Source organism: Muntiacus reevesi, chromosome 8 (assembly GCF_963930625.1).
Source record: "Muntiacus reevesi chromosome 8, mMunRee1.1, whole genome shotgun sequence".
Classification (NCBI taxonomy): Eukaryota; Metazoa; Chordata; class Mammalia; order Artiodactyla; family Cervidae; genus Muntiacus; species Muntiacus reevesi.
Genome location: NC_089256.1, coordinates 54863457 through 54888367, shown reverse-complemented (window position 1 = coordinate 54888367; position 24911 = coordinate 54863457). Strand labels below are relative to the sequence as shown.

Here is a 24911-nt window from a genome sequence, read left to right as displayed (position 1 = left end):
CTTTGTATGGAATGTTCCTCAATTTGAAATATTTTTCCAATCAAATCATCTCCAAGAAAACCTGTCCTTGGCTTACATTTTTATATTACCTTATGGAAAGAAGAGAAAATCCCAGAGAACTTGACTTACAATACTGGTACATAGAACCGATGATAGTCAGGCATATTCAGCCCAAATTTCAAGTTCATCCTCAAGAGTTTGGAATAAGGTGAAGAGAAAGAGGACTCTAGCAAGAGATCAATACACACTTGTTTTGTAACATTTTCCTTGCAATTTAGATGTGTCAGATTCCATTTCTCTGTTAATGAGAAGTCCATGAGGCCTGACTCTTGTTCTATTCAGCGCTGTACACTCAGAACCTGGAAAAGTGCCTGGCATGCAGTTTATTGATTAATATTCAAGGGTGAAGGAATGAATGAGAAGACTTTGATTCTGAAGCATTTCTTTATAATTGTAGCACATACTATATCTCCTAAAGCAATATGTTTTTAAATAGTTTTTACATAAATGATATTTGGTGAGTTAAAAAAAATTTTGTGTGTGTTTTTGTTTTACTGATTTGAAAAATATGAAATATTTTTAACCTTTTGACTGTCTTGGATTTTCTTTTATTAGAGTATAATTGCTTTACAATATTGTGTTATAGTTTCTTCTATTGACATATATATGCATATATATATATACACATATATATATACTACAGTGTGTAAAAAATATTTTTAACATTTTTTTAAGGAGTGCTCTTGACAAGTTTAGTATTAATAGCTAACTTCTCATGCCAAAAACTATGTTTTTCCAGATTACCACTAATTGTAAGAATTAAGCTCATATAAGAACCACATCACACTATTAATACCGGGACTGGTCCCAGGTGGGTCAGAACCACAGTGGGTGGGGAGATAGTGTCTGGTGGGATTAAGAGCAAGACCCTCAAAACATGTATATCTAGGTTTAAATTCCAGCTCTGCTACTGCCTGGCTCTATGATAATGGCAATCACTTAACCTTTATAGGCCTTTGTATTTTCATCTATAAAGTGGGCATAAGAACATTCTAGACTTGCTAAATTTGGAATAAGGATACAATGATGCAGTACATCTAAGCACAGTTCAGTTCCATTCAGTCGTTCAGTCGTGTCTGACTCTTTGCGACCCCATGGACTGCAGCATGCCAGGCCTCCCTGTCCATCACCAACACCATCAGATTCATGCCCATTGAGTTGGTGATACCATCCAACCATCTCATCCTCTGTCATCCTCTTCTCCTCCTGCCTTCAATCTTTCCCAGCATCAGGGTCTTTTCAAATGAGTCAGTTCTTTGCATCAGGTGGCCAAATTATTGGAGTTTCAGCTTCAGCATCAGTCCTTCCAATGCACAGGTCTCAGTATAATTTTTTTCAGCCTCAACTAATGGATCAAGGTTAGTGTTCATTCTCCATTAAGAAGGTAGTGAAAGACCTTTACTCAGCTGTCTAAAAAAAATGGGTTTTAGCTCTGCACTGTGTTATCTAGAATATCTCTTTATCTATCTTGTTTTCCACCTGCAAAACTAAGGCATATTTAATCTGATTTATCTACTTCACATGGACTTAAGAACAGCTAAGCTAACACATGAAAGAGGAAAATAACTTTGAACTGTTTAACCAAAAATTTCTTGAAAAATTAAATAGTTCTATAGATAGTATAAACTCAATTTAAACCAAATATGACATAAATTATTATAAGAATACAGGGTTTTGTTGCCTTATAGTTTGTGATAACTTTAGAGCGTTGAAATACTGTGCTGAGGTGACAATTATCTAGAGGCACTGCTTATCAAAACAGGATAAATTGTATTCATATTCAGGAAGATAACTGAGTATATGTCATCTTCCTCTTGATGATCATCACCATGAATCAGAAGTTTAGTACTGTTCTTAAAAAATGTTATTTCTTGTGACAGAGAATTACAAAATGTGCTACTTAGTGTAACTGTCATATTTCAAAACATATGCTCCAGGAATTGAAGTAAGAAAACCTTGAAGATACAAGAATTAAAGTTAAATATATGAACATAGGAAATTGAAAGTACAAGCTGGTAATAGACTCTGAGACTTTTAAAGATCTGGAGTACCTTAAGAATGCCCAGTTCTTTTTGTCATAAATAATGTATTGATTTTTAAAAGAAAAACACAAGTTTTTCTAAAAGTAAATGTTCAATGCATATTTTTGTCACATACAATGTATTGGTTCTTTTCTTTAAAGGAAAACAATAAAACAATACAGCCAATTAGTGGGGATGAGAGATCCGAAACAGGATTCTAGTTATGTTGAATGAAATATTTCAACATCAAAATTTTAAAAAGCAACTGAGTTATGTGAAAATATGGGTTAGAGTACAAATAAACTCTTAGCTTTTGCTAAGACTCATAAAATATATTCTACTTTTAAATTCTGGACTCTATACTATTCAAATTAAGAAATAGGATAAACAGAAGAAAAACAAGAAGTTTGGAAATAACTGATCTGGTGATTCAACAGAATGATCAAGAATGCCAAAACCAGACATCTAAAGCAGAGCCTACCTTGTCATCATGACTGTACTCTGAGTTAACATAATCAGTGAAGAAATATTGAAAAATAATTGTTTTTTTAAGTAACAGTGTATGCATTTGCTTAAGCTTCCTTAACCATTTTTTTTTGAAACTTTGACCTTGCTTTACTCTTAATTTGAAATTCCCAGAATTTGAATACTAGGTCTTGAGACAGGAACCTTGTGCTTTTGAATTCATATTTCAGTTTAAGAATATTAATTTTCCTTTTATAGAAAGGGTAATAAAAATTACCGCACTCTTTCTTAGCAGAAAATCATCAAATATAGGACCAAAATAGTTTTGTAAAAAATGTAGCCAGCATAGATATGTCTGTGTTCTGTGCAAAGTTAGATGTGCATATATGTGTTTGTATATTTTCTATGCATGTATCTCAATAGTAAACGTATTTTACTTTACTTCTTCTTAGGGCTGTCGTAGAATACATAACTTTAATAATGTACTACCTGAAGGCATGAACTTGAGCTTTATCATAGCCATGGTTTCAAATAATGGAGATTACACATGTGTGGTCACATATCCAGAAAACGGACGTACCTTCACTCTCACCAGAACTCAGACTGTAAAGGTGGTAGGTAAGCATGATTTGTATTAAGTGCACACAGCAAAGTGCAATGATTTTGTTCAGGCTCTTAATATTTTGTTATAAAGAAGTATGTAAATTCTGAAAGAAAAGAAGCTTAGCTTTTATGTTTACTGTAGTATTCCAGGGTCTCAGCAACTCCACATGCATAGCAGGCATATAACAACTATTGTTCTACTGAATGTATATGTGGATGAGTGAAGTAAAGACAGCTTGGGCAGTGAAAAGAGTGCCAGACATATCTGTGCTCAGATTATACCACTGCCATTTATTAGCTCTATGACTTTCCTATACTCCGGGACTACAACAGTCTAACATTTGGTAGAGCTCAGAATACTAGAAATAATATACACAATATGCTAGTGCTGTATGTATTAAGTCAGTTTCAGGCAAACAGTAGAAGCTTAATGACTAATGGTTAATATTGTAAAAACAAAAAACACACAGTTTTTTACTTGAATTAAGTAAACTATGAATTTTGGGGGTACTAGAACTTTTGTAACTAGTGCTAAAGGTATTTGCTAGCAGTGTTCAACCATTGCTTTCTTTGTGGATGAGACACTAGAGAAATGGGAAAGACAGTGTACAAACAGAGTCAACAGGCTCCTAGCAGACCTAGAAATCAACATAACCAGTCTCAGGATAGATAACATTTAGAGGAGAGCCCTAAATATAATACTACTATGCTCACTGTAGGCTTCCCTCGTGGCTCAGAGGGTAAAGAATCTGCCTGCAATGCAGGAGACCTGGAATTGATCCCTTTTGGTCTGGAAGATCCCCTGGAGGAGGGCATGGCAACCCACTCCAGTATTCTTGCCTGGAGAGTCCCCATGGACAGAAGAGCCTGGGGGCTACAGCCCATGGGGTCTCAAAGAGTCAGTCATGACTGAGCGACCAAGCACCGCATGCCCACTGTATCGTTAATAAAAATGACACCATATCAGAGTGAGGTTTTCATACCCTCTATTTTAATAGATGGAACCATTGAGGCCCAGCAACAGAAACTAACCCTCTTAGAGAAGGCCCCTGTGTTAGTGGAGAAGTAATTGTAAATCCCAGGCTTCTGCCTTTTTTGTTTAGGACTTTCTGTATAGTCTGACACCAAGTTCAGCATAATGTATGAAAGGGCTTTAACACAGTGCAGATAAAATTCAAATCAAATAATTTTGTAATCACGCCTCCTTTTTCTGTGCTTACCTTTGAAATACTACTGAGTTGGGGACTAATACATAAGAAAAATAAGACTAAATTTAATGTTATGAAAAGTGGCAGTCCTACAAATGAACATTCAACTGATAACTAGATAACAGGTAGACTTCTGTGCTGACCTCACAATTGTGATTTTGAATTTTCCATTTGTTCATTCATTAATGAATGCTTACTTATTTAACCAATTTCCAAGCTAGACACTCAGAGCATACTGAAGAGAAATATGTAGAAAAGAAACAACTGAGGAAGACTTGAAATCGATTAATTGCTAAGTAGTATGAGAAAGAAATCTACCTCATATAGGCTCTGGAAAGCAAAAACACTGGATAAAATAGTTCTGTCTGAAACATGAAGGATACTTAATGTATTGTTTTCCCTTTGTTTGCTTGTTTTAAGTGAAAGAAGTGTTGTAATTGATTGTACATGGAACTGTGGGTCCTTTCAAGAATGGACAAATTGTGCCAGGAAGTTGGGCAATCTTCACAGAAGAGCAGATTTTTGAAATAGGTTATGTGAAATTAAAGGTCCATGATTTGACATCATCTCCCTTGGTTCCTTCCTCTCTCCCACAGGCTCCCCAAATGATGCAATGCCTCCCCACATCTATTCACCTGATGATCATGTGGTCTACGAGAAAGAACCAGGTAATTACAGATGTGCCTCTGAATATCAGTTAGATTCTCTTAATTACAATGACTAAAATGTCACTTAAGTTAATGCAAGAGCATAGAGAGCTGTTGTAGAGAAACACATGAATTGAAATAGAAGTGTTATCAGGAACCAAATCAGCTCTGGGGATGAGCTCCTTTTTTGATCTCTTAGACAGCTCAGGGGTATTCTCTGCTTCTCTCAGGGCAGATGCTCCCTTTTCCCTCTGTGAGCAGTTTTCCTCTCCTGATTAGTGACTTCTGTTTGCTGCAAACTTTAGCCTGTGTAGGGTTCTGGTTTACCGAGACTTCAACATGAGCAAAAGACTTCCTTAAACTTCTACCCCACTACAAAGGAGTGGGGAGTGGAACTGGAGGCAGAACTGGGAATTCAACAGGTAACAATAAAACTAGTAGTACCTCTTGATTTGAACACTGTCAAATGTTTACACTGGCTATCTTGGTCTCCTTTTAGTTTTCATATTTTTTCATTCTTTACAAAAATTATTTGGAAAAAAAAAATTATTTGGAACTGACCAGTTAAGGTATAATATGTTATTCTTCTGATACAAAGCCTCTCAAGTTAACTTGAAAACCATAGAAAAATTTAACATCCTCTATATCATATCCTTCCCAATATATGGGCTTCCCTGGTGGCTCAGAGGTTAAAGCATCTGCCTCCAATGTGGGAGACCTGGGTTTGATACCTGGGTTGGGAAGATACCCTGGAGAAGGAAATGGTAACCCACTTCAGTATTGTTGCCTGGAGAATCCCATGGATGGAGGAGCCTGATAGGCTACAGTCCACGGGGTCACAAAGAGTTGGACACGACTGAGCAACTTCACTATATCATATCCTTCCCAATATATTCAATTCCAACCCAATGAAAGATAGAAAATTTGTTTAAAATGTGCTAAAGACAATAGAAGCAGTGTTCAATCCAGATGGAAGACAACAATCCCCTCAAATTAAGGTACTGTTGCACATAGTGATCTGCCTTGTGAAAAAAACAAGACCACACTGAGGGAGTCTGCCAATCCTGGATGGACCAGATTTTCTAAACTCAGTTTTATATATTAATATGAACATTCTTTCTGGCACCAGGGTAAACCCATATTAATCACTAAATGCCTTTCCTCTGTCTGTCATATTATGGTTACGAAAGCATGCCTGAATCCGTGGTCACTTTATCTTTCTACATATTGTTATAGGGCAACTGTCTAGAGAATGGCATAAGAACCTTGCATTGGAAGAGAGGCTAGAGTATGACCACTCAGTGAGACAAACCTGAGTTCAAATTGGGATGACAATATAATTTATCATCTCAACCTGGACACCTTTTGAGAATGAAAGTAGTCGATATTAATAACTAACTAGGAAAGCAAGCATAAAACAGAACTGTTCTGGGGAAACAAAAACAGAAGGTCAGTCTGGGTGAAATCCTGGTCTGCCACTTATTTGCAATTTGACCTTGGGATAGCATTTATGCTTCAACTTTTGCATCTGTAAAACATTAATTTAAAACATAATTCATAATATCTTGTTAAAATTAAGTGCATCTATTGATAAGTAGCCAAAACATTTAGCACAGGGAATCATTCAAAATCCTCAATGAGTCTGCTGCCTTTGTTACAATTATTATTATCATGTTTTGCCTAGAAACTCCCCCTGTCTTCACCATGTTCCATCTCAGAAGGGTAACATAGCATTTCTATTTGTAAGTTGTCTTTAAGCTCATTGACTGAACCGTGATAACCTGAATATTTCAAGATGCAGCCTGCCTGGTCAGTCCTCTCAGCGATGGTGTTGCCCCATCTTCTCTGGGCCAAGGACCAAATATCTGGATAACCATTCCTCAATCTCTCATTGTTGGTGAGGGAAATAACAAAGGAGAAGAGTAGTTCATGGAGGTTTAGGGCTAAAAAAAGAAACATTATCAGAGCCTTTTTGAACAGATACTGTCATTTTAAGACTTATACCGACTCTATTAAAAGATGGGCATTCTAATAATTTTACATAAAAAGCTGCTGTCCTTTTCCTGGTTTGTTTTTTTGCAATGAAGTATGGTACATTATCTTTTAGTCCACTTGAAAATTAGTCAGAAGTAAGCTTGCAGGCATATAAAACTTTTATAACTTCTGATTAATCACAAAATACAACCAATATAACCATGTGATGATTACAAACTGATGAGTTAACTTGTTTTTTTTTTTTTTTTTTTTTTTTTTTAGGAGAAGAGTTACTCATTCCCTGTAAAGTCTACTTTAGTTACCTGAAGGACTCTCGCAATGAGATTTGGTGGACCATTGATGGGAAAAAGCCAGAGGACACCACTATTGACGTATCTGTTAATGAAAGGTATCATTAACACTGACAAGGGGGTGACTAACCCTTGTTCCTCAACCTAATGCCTTCTGGTTTTTGCTGGTTGATGAAAATTCTAATTTTTGCCTGTCAGTAACAAAAATCAGCCTAATTTTCAAGTCTTTAGTAGCTATATCCCAAAACAGGATTCTCAGACTTGTAATCCAAGCCCCAGATACTACCTGATGATTATATCTTTATGATACCCACTTGAAAGTAGTTGGAATGAATATCCTAAATGAATGAAAAGGGCAGGATTTAGAGTTGTAGATAGATGAAAGCTTGCCAGCATGGCCCTATTCTGTTTCTCAAGTCTGGAGTCTAGGCCTATGTTTTTGTGCCTCAGATAGTTGTGTTAGTTCTTATCTCACAGTAAGCATATATTTCCTATCTCCTTCCTCTCCTTTCTTAATTTTCATAGCATATATATCACATTTATAAGTGATAATTTTTAATATTGACTAAAACATTAATGTTCTTTGAATTTTATTTTTTAAGTGGATGAGGTGGTAATATAACTCACTTTTAAAATAACAAGCTGGGTCATGACATAAATAAACATGACATTTTTTGAAGTAGCTTGATTTGGCAAGGAAGACTGCAACAATAAATAAAAATGAGCAGCTAACTGCATGACAAAGTAGTTCTGAAAACTTACACCTTATCATCTATGTGCTGATAGATCTTGGGTTACTTGAATTCAAGGAGTTAAAAGATATTTATTCCCTAGTAGTAAACTCAGACTTTATACAGAAATTATAAAGTATCATCGGGTAACATGCAAGATACTTCGTTCCTAACTGAGTAGATTTTACAGGTATAGCACTGATACAACAGAGATGTTAGTATAATGTGATAAATGCAGTAAAAGGGAAGTATTGGATATTAGGAAAGATTTAGTTGGAAGTTCCAGTCAGCTTTAGGGAGTTAGGTAATACTTCTCAGATGATACATGGCCTAAATAAAGATTTGAAGGATAAGTAGAAATACACTGGAAAAAGAAATAAAAGCATGTTCCTGGTAAAAAGAAAAAAGAACATCACTTTTTTTTTTTACATCGTGCACAAAGGTGTAGAGGTTCAAGGAACAGAACATATTTAATGATACAGAAGGAGTTTCCTGAAATTGGAGCAGTTTTTGCTAAAGGAATTGATGAAAGATGTGACTGAATGCACAGAAGGAGAGTTATTGACCATTTCAGGAATTCTGAACGTTGTGCTTCCAACCCTTATAAAAATATGGGATGAATAGTAATGACATTCATACTGTTCCTCCTTGCTGCTATTGAAACACAAGTCACTGTTCATTATTGAGCAGTGCAGTTCAACTTAGGTTAACTCCATCACAGCCCTTAACCAAGTTTTCATGACTGACAGTAAACCTCATAAGAACCTGGATGTCAGTCAACTATAAGAGAGAGAATTTTTATTTATTTTCTTCCTTTTGAGCACAGTAGTTCAGAGAGATCTTCAGTCTTGATCTTAGACCCAAAGCGCTTGATCTCTGACTTGCAGAGAATTAGACATACTTATTTTCACAAAGTTTACTTGCTCTGAGAAGTTTTTTCTTTCTTTAGGATATAACCAAGAGGTTTCAGAATTTTGACCAAAATGTTCTATCTGTGTGCAAAATCCAAGTTTTGGGAATCCCTGAAATGTATCAACTATCACTGTGAGATAATAATAATAGCTTATATGAATATTTATTAAGCATTGTTCTAATGATTCCCAGGTGACGCTAGTGGTAAAGAACCCACCTCCCAGTGCAGGAGACATAAGAGACATGGGTTCAATCCCTGGGTCGGGAAGATCCCTGGAGAAGGGAATAGCAACCCACTCCAGCATTCTTGCCTGGAGAATCCCATAGACAGAGGAACCTGGCGGGCTAAAGTCCATAGGGTTGCAAAGAGTCAGACATGACTGAAGTGACCTAGCATGCATGCATGCATTGTTTTAATACTTATGAATTAACATACTCAATCCTCAGAATTCTTGAGTAAGTTAATACATGCAATGCACTATGTAGGTATTGTCAGTTTCCTCCTTTTCAAAGGAGGAACTAAGACATGGAAAGATTACTTACCATGCTCAAAGTACATAACCAGTAAATTCAAAACCTCAGTCAAAATTCAAAGGTGTCAGGCCTCAGAAGCCTCTCACTGAATCAATGCTGCATCCTGCCTCATATATTTGAGGAAAGGAGACCCTTCACTTTGCAGAGTGACCTGTAGCATGATGCTAATGCTGGGTGTTGAATCTAGATATTGAGACTGTGTGTAGTATAGATGGTAAAAAGTGATATTAGAATCCAGAGATTAATCTCCTTTTTTATCTTCAGGATCATGAGCAACACAGCTTATTGACATTCTGTCTGTCCTCACCTGGGAGATCTATGATTGTCTGCTTATCTGATTTACATACAGCCTTTGGCCCTTGAATCTCACTAATGCTTTAATTTTCTTTCTCCTACTCCTAGTGTAATTCTGAAAGTAACAGAAGACGAGACAAGAACTCAGCTTTTGAGCATCAAGAAAGTTACTGCTGAGGATCTGAAGCGCAACTATGTCTGTCATGCCAGAAATGCCAAAGGGGAGGTTGACAGACCAGCCAATGTGAAACAGAAAGGTAATGGATGCACTCAGCAGATGAATGTGTGAAGTCCAAATGCAACCCTCCAGTGAATAAAGAAAAAGGAGAAATTGACAACAAGAGCTCTATCACTTAGCACATTCTGACACGTAGTGATAAATGAAACTTGAATGAAAAATCTTGGCGAGTTTCCATTTATATAATGATACTGAAAATATGTCTTATGGTTTTAGTATTTAATGCCCATATGTGACTTAAAAATTTCATATGATTATGATAATGAGGCACAGCACCATATCTATAAAGGAAAATGCAAACTAAAGAATATTCCCTGTTCTCAGAGATATAATAAAACTGGTAGAACCACATATCATTGGTGAATTGTAAAGACCATTTTAGAAATCATTGATGGCAGAGTTCAGAAGTCGTAAATACTGGTCATACCATATGACTTAATACTTTTGGAATTTTTCTTGAACAAGTAACTTAACAGAAAGAGAATTATGTCCCTATCGATATTCTTAGAAGCATTATCTATAATAATGAAACATTATAAATAGCAATCATCTAATGGCATGCAAATAGTTAAGTAAGATATAAAATATCCTCAAAATTATAATTTAAAAATGATAATTTTAAATACTCCTTGCCAATATTTCAAGCAGGTTTTTCATACATCACTAGCCACAATTGCTAAAATGAAAATTAATAAAACTGTTACTTAAAGTGATGTGAAATGATTTCTATGTTGATATTACTATTTCCTACAATAAATAAAAATTATAAAGCTTTCTTGTGTGAGCTGTTGCTCCTGCAACATATTGTGTCTAAGATTTTCTTTGGGTCTCTCACCTAACAAAGAACCCTAGATAATGAATCCTTTCATGAATGTTTTTCAGTGATCTAGATAATAATAAGGATGATTCATCACACATGAGGTCAATCCATTCAGAATCATTTTGGACCTATGTCGGAGTCAGAGCCTGTAATATATACACAAAAAAATTAAAAATGTTAATTTAAAACTACTGCATTTTGCAATAGGATTTAAACCTCTTTTAAAACTGATTAAAAAAAAAAAAAAAACAGGCCTTCACTTTAGCATTTTATTACAACTTAGGAAGTAAAGAGAAAAAGCCTGAAATATATGCCTCTTAAGGCGACTTAGTGGATGGGTTCTGAATAGTTAATTGCTTCTGGTCCTCAGAAGGCAGTGTAAAAAGAGAAGACTGAACTGCATGTTGTAAGACAATGTTTCCCAAAGTAAGTTCCTAAGAATACTACTAAGCCTCTTCACAGTACTGCAATTCATTATTTGTACTCTAGACACAGATGGCCTATGTTGGAATACTGTCCAATTCTATGACCTTGGAAAAGTCACTTAACCTCTCTGAGCTTCAGTTTCTATTTAAAGTAGGCAAAATATTAATAATAGCACTCCTTCACAAAGTTGTTTTAAAGTACTCAGCATGGTTACTGGCATACAAACATATATAAATATTAAATGCTCAATGAATGTTAGATCTTATTATTACTTGCACAAGATTTTTGTTGGTATTATTTGACAAACGCTCTTATACTCAAGTATAATTAAGGTCTGTGATAAGTGAAATTGATCAAGTTAGTTTAGTTCAGAGCCTCATGGTTCTTTCATATGTCAATATTTGATATGAATATCAAATTGGAATATAGTGGAGTTGAAATGTAGTAGTATGAAATTGACTTGATTCCAGATTCTTTAGGTATAGAACATTTTTGTGGGTTTCATCTTCTAAGGCATGTGTTTTGGAAAACAATTATGGAGGAAAACAAATTAATAACAGTGTCGATGGATAGAATCAAAACAATCAACTGAAATCATGTTGAATCTAGGAGTGATATGGAAGTGTGTCCACCAGAGCTGCTTTGAGTAACTCTTCTTTCACAGAAGGCTGTGTTCCCAATGGTTTAATATGAATGGCTTTAGGAATATGGAGTTACTAGTGCGTCTACTGAAGAAGGCAGTGGCAGCCCCCTCCAGTACTCTTGCCCGGAAAATCCCATGGACGAAGGAGACTGGTGGGCTGCAGTCTATGGGTGGAGAAGTGTCAGACACGACTGAGTGACTTCACCTTCACTTTCATGCACTGGAGAAGGAAATGGCAACCCACTCCAGTGTTCTTGCCTGGAGAATCCCAGGGACGGGGGAGCCTAGTGGGCTGCCGTCTATGGGGTCGCACAGAGTCGGACACGACTGAAGCGACTTACCAGCAGCAGCAGCAGCGTGTCTACTAGACCAGGTGATCTCTGCTGAAATTATATTAGTACTACATATAACACGGTTGGCTATGGCTCTCTGTGCACTTAGTAGTACCAGAAGAACAGTGTGTTTGCTTCTGTGGATTCTATTCTGGGCTGGCTAATGCTGAGATTCATAGGTGATATCTGTGTTCATGTCCATATACTATATGTAGGGGTCCTTCTCTGAATTCCTTGACAAAGAAGTCCATTTAATAATTTCTTCTATTATAGTTGGTACTTTTCTAAACCCTATATTAACAATGTTTCATTTATGAGGACTTTTATATTTAGGCTTATGACCATGTCTTATTTTCCTCCATACAGAAACCACATTGAAAGATCTCGCTTTTTCTTTGTTTTGTTGAGTTGATTTTACAACTTGGCCAGAAAAAGGACTCTCTTAATGTTAGTCTATTTCTGAATTCCCTAGTGTGTTCTATTAATCTGTTTGTCTGTCTTTAGTCCAATACTACTTAGTCTTGACTGACAGCTTTAGAGTAAGTCATGAAATCATATGCTCATATACTTTATGTCCTTTCCTCCATATTTTCTTTTCCAAGATGGATTCAGGGACCATATATTTTTTCATGTAGATTTTATTATCAGCTTATCTATGTCTACATTAAAGGCTCCTGTGATTTGATTGGAATTGCAAATTAATTTGTAAATAGATTCAATGGGAATTGAAATTTTAGCAATATTGAGTTTTTAAATTCATTAACATGATATCTCAATTTATTTAGCACTAATTGAATATTCTCAGCAATGCTTGTCTTTCTTTTTTGGTTTCAAGTCTTTCACACATATTGTTAAATTTATCTCTATTATGTTCTTGATGCTATTAATATAATATTTAAATTTTTTCATTTTCAAATTTCACATTTGTGGAAAAAAATGGAATTAATTTTTATGGCCCTTTAATTTTTACAAATTCACTAATTAAATAGGGTTTCTGTTTGGTTTATTTATTTATTTATTTATTTATTGGTGTCTTAGCATTTTCTATACACTTGATCGTAATGTGCATGCTAAGTCGCTTTAGTCATGTCTGATTCTTTGCAACTCCGTGGACTGTAGCCTTCCAGGCTTCTCTGTCCCTGGGATTTTCTAGGCAAGAATACTGGAGTGGGCTGCCATGCCCTCCTCCAGGGGCTCTTCCTGACCCAGGGATGGAACCCATGTCTCTTATGTTTCACTAGTGCCACCTGGAAAGCCCCCAAATAACCAGAATTTTACTGCTTTTCCAAACTTCCTACTTTTGGTTTCTTTTTCCTGATGGTTTCACTCTTTTGGACCTCTAGTAGCATGATCAGAAAAAAATTGAGAACAGCCATGTTTGCATTGCTTTCTATCTTAGATAGCAAACATTCAGTTTTCATAACAAGTATGATGCTACTTGCAAGTTTTTGTAGATGACCTTCATCTACATGAAGTATTAAGCTTATATTCTTAGTTTGCTGAGAGTTTTGTTTTGTTTTATTTTTATAATGAATGTATCTTGAAATTTTTCAGACTTTTATCCATTGAGATAATCATATTACTCTTTTATTCTATTAATATTATACTTTACATTGACTGATTTCAAAATGTTGATATAATCTTTCATTTCTGAGATAAATCCCAACATCATCAGGATGTATTACCCCTTTTATATAGCTGTATTTGATTTGCTAATATCTTAGAAGATTTCTGTTAGGGAATTTGCTCATATATTTGTTCATGAGCGATATTGGTCTGAGATATTCTTTCCTGGCAATTACATGACTGGTAACAAAGTCATGCTGACCTTATAATATGAATTGGATGATGACCCCTCCTTTGCTATTATCTGAAAGCTTATGTATAAAATTGATATTACGTCTTAGTCGAATATTTAAAAGGGTTACCCATGAGACTATCTGGGCCTGGCATTTTCTTTATGGGAAAGCTTTTAAGTATGAATTCAGTTTCTTTAGTAGCTATTTGGATATTTTGTTTCTTCATGTGTCAGTTTGGGGAATTTGACTCCTCAAATAATTTTTCATGCTTTATCTACATTGTCACATTTTTGGCATAAAAAGTTGTTACATCATTTTGTTATTTTTTTAATGCATGCAGGATTTATAGTGATTCTCCCTCCATCATTCCTGATAGTAGCGATTTATATTTTCATCCAATCTGTTTATCAATCAAGAAAGAGGTTTTCCAGTTTTATTGACATTTTTCAATGAACAAAAGTGTTTTCACTTATTTTTCTCTGTTTTGTATTTTATTCATTTTACTCTGTATTTTTCTTTTTGCTTGTTTTACATTTAATATGTTCTTCTTTTCTGTCATCTGAAGTTGAAAGCTACATCACTGATTTTTAAATAATTCTTTTTTTCCTTTAAGCATTGAGCTATAAACTTCCCTCATTAGACTACTTTAGCTTAATCAAGCAAATGATGAAATGTTGAAGTTTCATTACCATTCAATTCAAATTATTTTCTAATTTTCTATAATTATTTTTTGACCCATGATTTATTTAGAAATGTGTTACTTAATTTGTACATGTTTGGGAATTTTCCAGATAACATTTTTTGTCATGTTACGTATTAAAATGTAATTGAATTTTAGAAATGACTGTTTCCATTCTTTGTCTTGATAATTTTTGATATTTCATATTGTCACTTAAGTCTAGTTAATTTAAAAATTCAGCAATGAATATTAAAAGGCAGGGAGAGGGTACCTGTGACTTAGAACTACTTGGGAAGACTGTAGAGTGAAGTGGAAGGGACATGGGATTTGGTGCTAGACAGGCTTCAGCTCAGGTTGTGGTTCTGGTGCAAACTGTATATATGGACTGGTTTAAAAGCTTTCCATTTGTCATTCTTTCGATTTCAACTCTCAGAATGTCTGTGAGACTGGATGGAGCAAGTAACAAGTACTTAACATGGTGCAGCACAGTTGATTCTAAATTCTAATTTAATTCTGTTATGGCCAGAAAATATATACTCTGCATCATTTCATTTCCTTTATTGGTGTTTCTTTAAAAGTCACAGCAGATTGTCTATCTTGGTAAATGTTTCACATGCACTTAAAAAGGGTGTATATTCTGCAGTTTTGATGTTCTATAAATGTCAGCTAAGTCAATTGATGTCAGTGATGTTCAAGCCTTCAATATATTTATTGATTTTTTTTTAAAATCTGCTAAACTTTCATCTTCTGAGAGTGCGGTGTTGAAATTTTTACATAGAATTATATTTTTCTAATTCTCTCTTCAGTTCTGCTGTGTACTTCACATATTTTAGAATTGTGTTTTTAGATACATATGCGTTTAGGACTATTATGTCTTTTTGATGAATTGACTCTTTTAAATTATGACATGCCTTTTTTTTTGGTTAATATTCTGTTGATATTAATTTAGCCACTCCAGATTTCCTGTAGTTAGTATTTGTATGGTATATCTTTTTGTCATTCTGTTTTATCTATCAATTTCTTCATATTTAATGTACATCTCTTATAGATAGCATATTATTGGCTTTTTATTTTTACTATAGCATAATAATTTCTGTCTTTTCATTTATATGTTTAATCCATTTATCTTTAATGTAATTATTAGCATTATTGACTTCAAGTCTACCATCTTCCTACTTATTATCCAGGAATTGCACCTGTTCTTTGCTCTTTTCCTCCTTTCCTGCCTTCTTGTGGATTAATTTGATAATTTCTTGGTATTCTATTTTATCACCTCTTTTGGCCTACTGACTTTACTTCCATGTTATTAAAAATTTTTTTTTCTGTGGTATTTACAATATTTATCTTGAACTTATCACAATCTACCTTGAATTAATCACTTCACATATTTTATAAGAACCTTAAAATGATAAAGTTCCTTTTTTTCTCTTTGTTTTATTGTTACAATGCATTTCAATTTGCATTTAAATGCCACAATACATTGCTATTATTTTTGCTTTAAGTAAGTATTCTTTAAATACATTAAGAACTGAAAAAAATTATTTTTATATTTATTTCTGGCACTACTCATTCTTGGTAACATTTTAGCTGGAAAACCATTTAATATTTCTAGTGGCATACATCTGCTGGTGACAAATTCTCTCAGCTTTCTTTTAATCTGCAGGTTTATTTCACCTTAATTTTTATTTTTTGATATTTTATTGACAGTTTTCAAATACATGGAAAATTTGAAAGAAGTATACAATAAACAATTATATAACCTACATAGATTCTATCATTTTGCTCTCCTTGCTTTATCACATATTTACCTATCAATCCATTCTGCTATGCATGCATTAATATACCTTATTTTTTATACCTTTAAAGTAGTTACAGACATGAGTAAAAGTTATCACCTAAGCATTTAAGCATCTTGTATTATCCAAATTTTAATGTTTATTTATAGTTCTCTTAGGTTTTTTTTTAGGTAAAGTTTGTATACAGTGACAAATTACAAATCACAGTTATGTGAACTTTGATAATACTTAAGAAATGTGTATATATTCATGGTGTAACTTAAAACCAAATATAGAATATTATCATCACTATAGAGAGTAACCTCCCACTCCTTCCTCTTATCAATCAATCCTGCTACTCCTATCTTCTCCACCACTGTCAAAGCAACTGTTCTGATTTTCCTTATCAGAATGTACTATTTTTTTTTTCCTCTTCTGGAACTTCATATACCTAGACCTCTACAGAATGCACTCTTTTATAAAGCTTCTTTCACTCAGAAAATAATCTTAATAATCATGCTGCTGTATCAGTCGTTAGTTGCTTTTGTTTGCCAAGTAGTGTTTTTTTGTTTGTTTGATTTTTTAAAAAATTCATTGCAGCTTGTTTATTCTTTCTCTGGGTGGAGGACATTTGGGTTGTTCACAGCTTTGAAGAACTTCTGTTAACATTCTTATCCAAGCCTCTTAATGGACTTTTATTTTTACTTCTCTGATGTGAGTACCTATGAGTAGAATTACCAGCTTAGTTCTATGGGAAACTCTCAGAGCTTTCTTCCCAAGTGGTAGTATCATTCTCCCCTCTCACTGTAACAGTGGATTTACATCTTTGTCATTTAGTGTTGTTACTCTTAGTTTTGGGCTTCCTTGGTGGCCCAGTGGTAAAGAATCCACTTGCCAATGAAGGAGTCATGGGTTCAAACCTGGGTCAGGAGGAGCCCCAGGGGAAGGAAATGACAACCCACTGCAGAATTCTTGCCTGGGAAATCCCATGGACAGAGGGGCCTGTCGGGCTACAGTCCATAGGGTCACAGAGTCAAACAGGAGTTGGTGACTAAAACAACAGCAAACAGCAATCTTAGTTTTAGCCATTTTGGTGAGTGTGTGGTGGTACCTCATTTTGTAGTTTTTGTTTCAGCTATGACTAAGATACTGAGCACCTTTTCATTTGCTTGTTAGTTGTTGGTCTTCTTTTGTGTTATGAGTGTTCAAATATCTTGTCCATTTTATAGGTAGGTTTTTTGTATTTTCATTATCAGATCTGAGCAATTCTCTTTTCTACCCTAGATACCAGTTCCTTATTGGATAGATATTTTGCAAGTACTTTCTCCCACTCTGTATCTTGCCAGTTCCTTTCTTCAGTGGTACATTTTAGTGATAAGGTGCAATTTATTAATGTTTTCTTTAATGGTTATTGTTTTCTTTGTTCTAAGAAATCTTTGCATGCCCCTAAATCATCATAATATTTTAGACGTATGGAGAGAAGGCTGCCCCTGCCACTTCTCTAAGACCAGAAGCTGATTTTCAAAATGCACAAGTTTGAACTAAAATAGCCAAACAAATAAGGTCTGAAGGTTAATTCAGTCATAAATCTCTGATTTACTATCAAGTGATACTAGTGGTAAAGAACCTGACTACCAGTGCAGGAGATATAAGAGACTTCAGTTTGATTCCTGGGTCGGGAAGATCCCCTGGAGAAGGGCATAGTAATCCACTCCAGTATTCTTGCCTGGAGAATCCCATGGACAGAGGAGTCTGGTGGGCTACAGCCCATAGGGTCGCAAAGAATCGGACGCAACTGAAGGGACTTAGCGCGTGCACGCACATGCACACATTCTCTTTGTTATTCAGGCAAGTGACCATAATTGTAGTACCAATAATTGTCAAGTAGTCCCAACAATTTAACAAAGAGTAGACAAATATTCTGTGGCAGGGAATACTTGGAAATTCAAGCAGCTGGTATTTGGTTGGGACATTCAGTGGATAACCAGGCCCCTACTATGATAATGAAGATGAAGAAAATAAATTTAAGTTTTCAAGGAGAAATAAGATTGTAGACTGATAGCTTGAAACAAGCAAAAAGACTAGAGCTTTTGTACTAGCTTAACCAAGGGTAGTTAGCTGGAAATTTGGGCTCTGGAAAAAGGATAGAGGGAATTCTGATTCAGAAAGAAACAGTAGAGCAAGTCACTAAATTTGTCTCCATCCTGTTTAGATTATCAGTGAGAACAAAGATAGAAGTAGTTTAGGAATCAAGTTTGGTCAGTTACATCACCCCTTTTGACTGGAAACCCTTTGGTCTGGGATTGCATCAGAGTAAAATCTTTATGCCTAAACATCAGAGACTTGAGGTGGGGCAGACGGAAAATGTGGATTAAGGATCAGCCTTTCAAACAAACCAGCAAAGCTATATTTGAAAGCTTTTTAGAGCACTTCCTAAATGTGACTCAAACTATTTAGAAAATCAGGCTTGTGGATTATTTATCTTGAGTTCAATTAGTTAAATAGCATTAGGAACTTCTTGAAATCATCAAGGTGGCCCAACAAAATGCAGTCTGTAAATATGACATATGTAATTGTATAACCAAAATTAAAAAGCTCTAGTAGAAATAAAACAGGCAGTAGTAAAATGAATGTGGCAAAGGGAAAGCCATGAGTGTAATTGATACCTGATCACTAAACAAGGTAACTATTGATATTTTTTAAGAAAAATCCATTTCAGGTAAGTGGATCCACTGACCTTTTTTCATTTTTTCTTATTGTGAAATGTCCATCCAGAGGGAGCCAAAATAGCTGAGCAAATAATCAGGATGACAGTGGGAATTAGCCCAGTGTGTCGTTAACATAACATGTATTCAGAAATACCAAGGATACAGCAATTTTCTTGCCAGCTACTCAAACTGATCTTAATAAATTCTCATCAAGTGCACTGACATAGCTTTATGGCATTTATTATCTTATTTTAAAGCACTGTTGTTCATGGGTTGAGTACAAGCCTGTGTGTGTGCATGCTCAATCGCTTAGTTGTATCTGACTCTTTGCAACCTCATGAACTGTAGCCCGCCAGGCTCCTCTGTCCATGGGATTATCCAGACAAGAATACTGGAGTGAGTTGCCATTTTCTACTTCTGGGAATCTTCCAGACCCAGGGATCGATTGAACCTGAGTCTCCTGCATTTGAGAGGAAGATTCTTTACCACTACACCACCTGGAAATCATGAGTATTAGAGTCCATGGTAATTCTGTACAGCTGACTCCCAGGCTATATCTGTAGCAGGATTAGTACCCTGAGTTTAGGATAATGAATGCAAAATTCAATGATTTTTCCTTTTAATTAGAGAATTTCAGATTTAGCTCTAGGCTACTCACCATTTTCCCCTTAGAATAGCACCTGTTTTAAAAGGGATTTTTCACTGGTATGATCAATAATTGAACTTCATGGTAGTGTTGTGCAAAGATCTCTGAACTTTGAAGTCAGGAAGGCTTGATAACAGTTCCAGATTGAAGAACATTTTTCTGTGCCTTGTCCTGGCAATCACTTAATACACATAATGTTCAGGTGTTTAAAAAGGCTTTTTCTCACCTCTGCCTAATATACCTCTCCTGCCCCATCTCCTCCCCTCAGCTACCTCCATCGTATTACCCCGGTTTATTTCCTTCATAGCATGGATCACTCTCTAACAGTAACTGTCTTATTTCCTTACTTACTTCCCTGCATTAGAATCTTAGCCCTAAGAGGGCAGAGACCCTTCCTGTTTTATCTACTATTATAACCTCAACAGCTTCTAGCAAATGGTAGATGCCAATAAGTAATTGTCAAATCAACTAATATATAATTTAAGCCACTTCTGCTTCAAATTCAGAAATATTTTGTTCCATCTCAAACCCTTAAGTTTCACTAGTAAAGTTAATAAAGCAGCCACATGAAGTTACAAATACATAGTATAGTACTGGACTTATTTTGGGGCTTCCCTGATAGCTCAGTTGGTAAAGAATACACCTGCAATGCAGGAGACTCAGGTTCTATTCCTGAGTCAGGAAGATCTGCTGGAAAAGGGATAGGCTACCCACGCCAATATTCTTGGGCTTTTCTTGTGGTTCAGCTGGTAAAGAATCTGCCTGCAGTGTGGGAGGCCTGGGTTTGATCCCTGAGTTGGGAAGATCCCCTGCAGAAGGGAAAGGGTACCCACTCCAGTAAAGAGTCGGACACGACTGAGTGACTTTCACTTTCAGACTTATTTTAAATATCACATAGTATTAGACTTATTTTAAATAACACTACTTAGAAGTCTGTAGCGTTATATCCAGAAATGTTCATTCAGTTCCCAGAGTTCTCAAGATAGGATGGATGAAGAAGACAGCCTCCACCTAGACGACTGTAACAATGTACAGTTTAATGGTGAGTGAGAAAGAGTGGAGAAGCAGGCTTGTAGAATGTATATCCTAGAACTGTCCACCTGAGAGATACTTTCAGAGCCAAGCATACTCAGCATTAGGTGGATACCCTCATTTTCTGTTCAATGATAATAAAATTGTTGAGGCCTATTGCCAAATACAAAGAATAAGGAATTAAATTTCTCCCATATGGCTCTGGACAAGTGGATGAAACTAAGACATAATGTGATATAAACACATTACAATTTGTGCTCAGTTAGCTGCTACAACAATTAAAATTCTACCAGTGTCATCAGCTGGTCTAGTTAAGAGCTGGACATAGGATGGAGTTAACACTTTCCAAAAATATTTTTGAGAAGATTTAGTTGTCAGTTTGTGAGTCAGTTTAGATGACCTTTTAAATTGTTCCCAATAAGATCTGTTTTAATTTGTGTTATCATCGAAGTGTATTCAAATCATATAATTGTTAAGAAGCACATTCTATGCCAGTTTCTGGAAACAAAATGATAAATAGGCCACAATCTAGTATTAGAACATAGTGCTTAACCTCCACCAGGTGGCCTCTGCTTGTTCACACATATAGGTCAGGTTCATGACTCAGCTGCTTGGTGTAACCAGCTATCTGCAGAATGATGGGTCACCATGACTATCATGCACAAATCAATTTGTTTCTTTGCTGTTCTCTCCGATAATAGCTCCAAGGTACACAGTGGAACTGGCATGTGGTTTTGGAGCCACAGTCCTCCTCGTGGTGATTCTCATCGTTATTTACCATGTTTACTGGCTGGAGATGGTCTTATTTTACCGGGCTCATTTTGGAACAGATGAAACCATTTTAGGTGAGTAATGAAAATTTCATGTATATCTCCCAACTGCCATCTTGAGAAAACATATTGGCTTGATAAAACCTGGATTAATTGGAAGATATAATTAGACTAACTTTGATTTCAGCCCTTACTATTGAAAATCTTTCTAATGCATATTATTCTGCTTTTTTGGGTCAATATATGATTTAGTCTGGAGTGGCACTATTTAAATAGAAATACAATATGAGCCACATATGTAATTTAATATTTTTCTAGTGGTCACACAAGGAAAAAAAAAGAAAAAGTGAAAATAATTTTAATAATTATGTTATCTAACATGCTGAAAAGAATATCATTTTAGCTTGTAATTTAATATTATGTTAATAGAGATATTTTAGTCTTATTTTTTATACTAAAAAAATCTTCAAAGTTCAGCATGTATTGTATTTTACACTTGCAGCATACCTCCATTCAGACCAGATACATTTCAAGTGCTTAATAGCCACTTGTGGCTTGTGGTTATTGTACTAGACAATGCATGTCCACACTTTGAGCTCACAGGTTATCTGTGTACCAGAAGAATCACATGGGAGCTTACTAAAAGGAGCATCTAAAGGCTAGTCCCTGTTATGGATCAGCATCTACATTTCAACAGTATCCCGAAATGATTCGTGTACACATTACAGTTTAAGAAACACTGTTTTAGTGCCTCTATGCCAGGTGACAAGAATGAAACATTTATTTACTAATTCTAACACCCATCCCATAAACAGTCTCATTGAGTGGCTTGTAGAAGAGGCAGGCACCTGTATTTTTAACAAGAGATGATTTTTATACTTAGGCAACCGGGAGAAAAATTGGTTCATCAAATCTAAGCATATTTTAATTGTAGGTATTTTCAGGTATACATGATTTAGACATTTCTCAAGGTTTTGCTCAGTTTATTATTCTTATATATTAGTGAGTGACATATGAGGGCAGGAATTAGAAATGTTCTGCATGGTATTTTTGCCAGCATCTATGACTGAGTAACTATTTGCTTCCTGATTCCGTCAGTTCACAGCCGAATGAGCCAAACCTCACTCATTCTCTACTACAAAATCTGAACTCAGTGAGATGAGAGTAGAAGACACATCAGATAAAATTTGCAATTACACCTTAAAATAGTCATTTTGCCTGGAGACCTGTCATAGGTGGGGAATCACACTGAAATCTGTCAGCTAATTCACATGTGTAAAAAATGAAAATGTCTAATATCCAAAAGTTTGATTTAAGAAAAAATACAGTACTATTGAAAAACTTTCCTAATTTATATTGGATCTGTGTTTTGTGTCTTTTATTAAATTTTTGCTAGATGGAAAGGAATATGATATTTATGTATCCTATGCAAGGAATGCTGAAGAAGAAGAATTTGTACTACTGACCCTCCGTGGAGTCTTGGAGAATGAATTTGGATACAAGCTGTGCATCTTTGACCGAGACAGTCTGCCTGGGGGAAGTAGGTATTTCAGATGGGTACAGGTGATGCTACACTGAATGGCAGAGTAGACCCGTAGCTTCAGGTCACATGTAAAAGTCATGGCACAGTTCTATGTTGACATCTTTGGACATTTAAATGCCCAATTCTTTTTGTAATAGATAGAGACTCTCTAGGAATAAATCTGGTCTTCCAGGATGTCTCAGTGGTAAAGAATCTGCCTGCCAATGCAGGAAACACAGGAGATGTAGGTTCTATCCCTGGCTCGGAAAGATCCCATAGGGAAGGAAATGCCAATCCACTCCAGTATTCTTACCTGAGAAGTCCCATGGACAAAGGAGCTTGGCAGGGTACAGTCCATGGGTCACAAAGAGTCGGACACGACTTAGCAACTAAACAATAACAACAGGAACAATTCTACATTGTAAGATGTAGATTCAGTTCAGTTCAGTTCAGTCACTCAATTGTGTCCGACTCTTTGTGACCCCATGAATCGCAGCATGCCAGGCCTCCCTGTCCATCACCAACTCCCGGAGTTTACCCAAACTCATGTCCATCGATGTAGATTATTCAAGTGCAATTTATGGTTTTAAAATATTTCCCCAGTAAGCTTCAAAAGCAATGTCAGAAAAGTGTAGATGCAGAGCACATTGGAGCTTTGCTAAGCCACAGCTTTAAACATTTTGTTTATTCACATTTAGATTTTTAGAAGGTTTAACTAATTTGCACTAATTTGCCTAGAATTTTTTCATAAAGAGTGAGTTTAAAACAATTTTATACAGATGAGATTCACTCAATTTTACAAAAAGTGAGGTGCAGAAGAGAATGCATGGAACCCTCCATTATATTACTTACTGGTAGTAATTAGAATATTTTCCTTCCTTTTTTTTCATTCTTGTTTTCTAGCAAACCATTGCTACTCACATCCCTTCTTTCCTTGTGTCTGTTTCTTCTTTCATATCAAATTACACATTTGAAATGAGTTTAACATTTTACAAAGGCCAGTATATTCTAATAGGTATAAAAAAATTGAAATGCTGAATGATTTAAAATAAAGTGTACCTCTAATTTTCAGATCCAGACAGTAACACATAAAGTGATGCTACATTTGAGTCTCTTTTATAGATGCATAATAGCACTCGTAAACCCACTGTTAAACTCTGTACTGTTAAAATGCATTAATATCTCTAATCTTTACAACAAACTAATTTATTTTCTTCCCCTAAATCCTGTGTACATTACTCAGCATATTTTTTAGTTATATTGATAATTTGAGAGACAGAATAGACATTAATGTTTATTTTTATTTTGAATTAGCTGGATCACTTACTTTACAAACAAAATCATCATCCAAAAGTCAATCATGTTTCTGTTCTGTAGGAGATATCTTTCAGCATAATTTTGCCAGAAAATGCTGACTTGACTATATAGATAAAGGACAAATCCCACTCATTTTGAAGCTTAAAATCTTAAATAATTAATTCATCTAATTATTCATTCATAAGTCATTCAGCTGATATTTAACACTATCTGAGCAGTCATGTGAAGATATACAGTATAACCACAATGTAAGTCTCCAGCAGGGATTGATAGTTCTTTGAAGAATTCAAGTTCTATATAATTACTCTTGCATTTTGCTTTTGATGACTGATCTTTGTGATCTTTTGCATTCTCCCTGCTGCTTTTACTCAGTCCTCTTTGCCTCTAGGTCTCTTTCCTGCTTACACACAGTCAATCAGCAACATTGCTTGGAGTGGACAATTG

The 24911-nt window shown here is 35.4% G+C and overlaps 1 protein-coding gene across 3 annotated transcripts in view; it reads left to right on the top strand.

Annotated features, from left to right (window-relative positions):
- The window catches only part of IL1RAP (interleukin 1 receptor accessory protein), a 139529-nt gene that overhangs the window by 105687 nt on the left and 8931 nt on the right, over positions 1-24911 (top strand). For all 3 annotated transcript variants that reach the window (XM_065942266.1, XM_065942264.1, XM_065942265.1), the window contains exons 5-10: positions 2999-3164; positions 4954-5025; positions 7261-7387; positions 9869-10017; positions 21560-21703; positions 23025-23168. In XM_065942266.1, coding sequence (XP_065798338.1) covers positions 2999-3164; positions 4954-5025; positions 7261-7387; positions 9869-10017; positions 21560-21703; positions 23025-23168 — 802 coding nt within the window. The remainder of the gene's footprint in view (positions 1-2998; positions 3165-4953; positions 5026-7260; positions 7388-9868; positions 10018-21559; positions 21704-23024; positions 23169-24911) is intronic.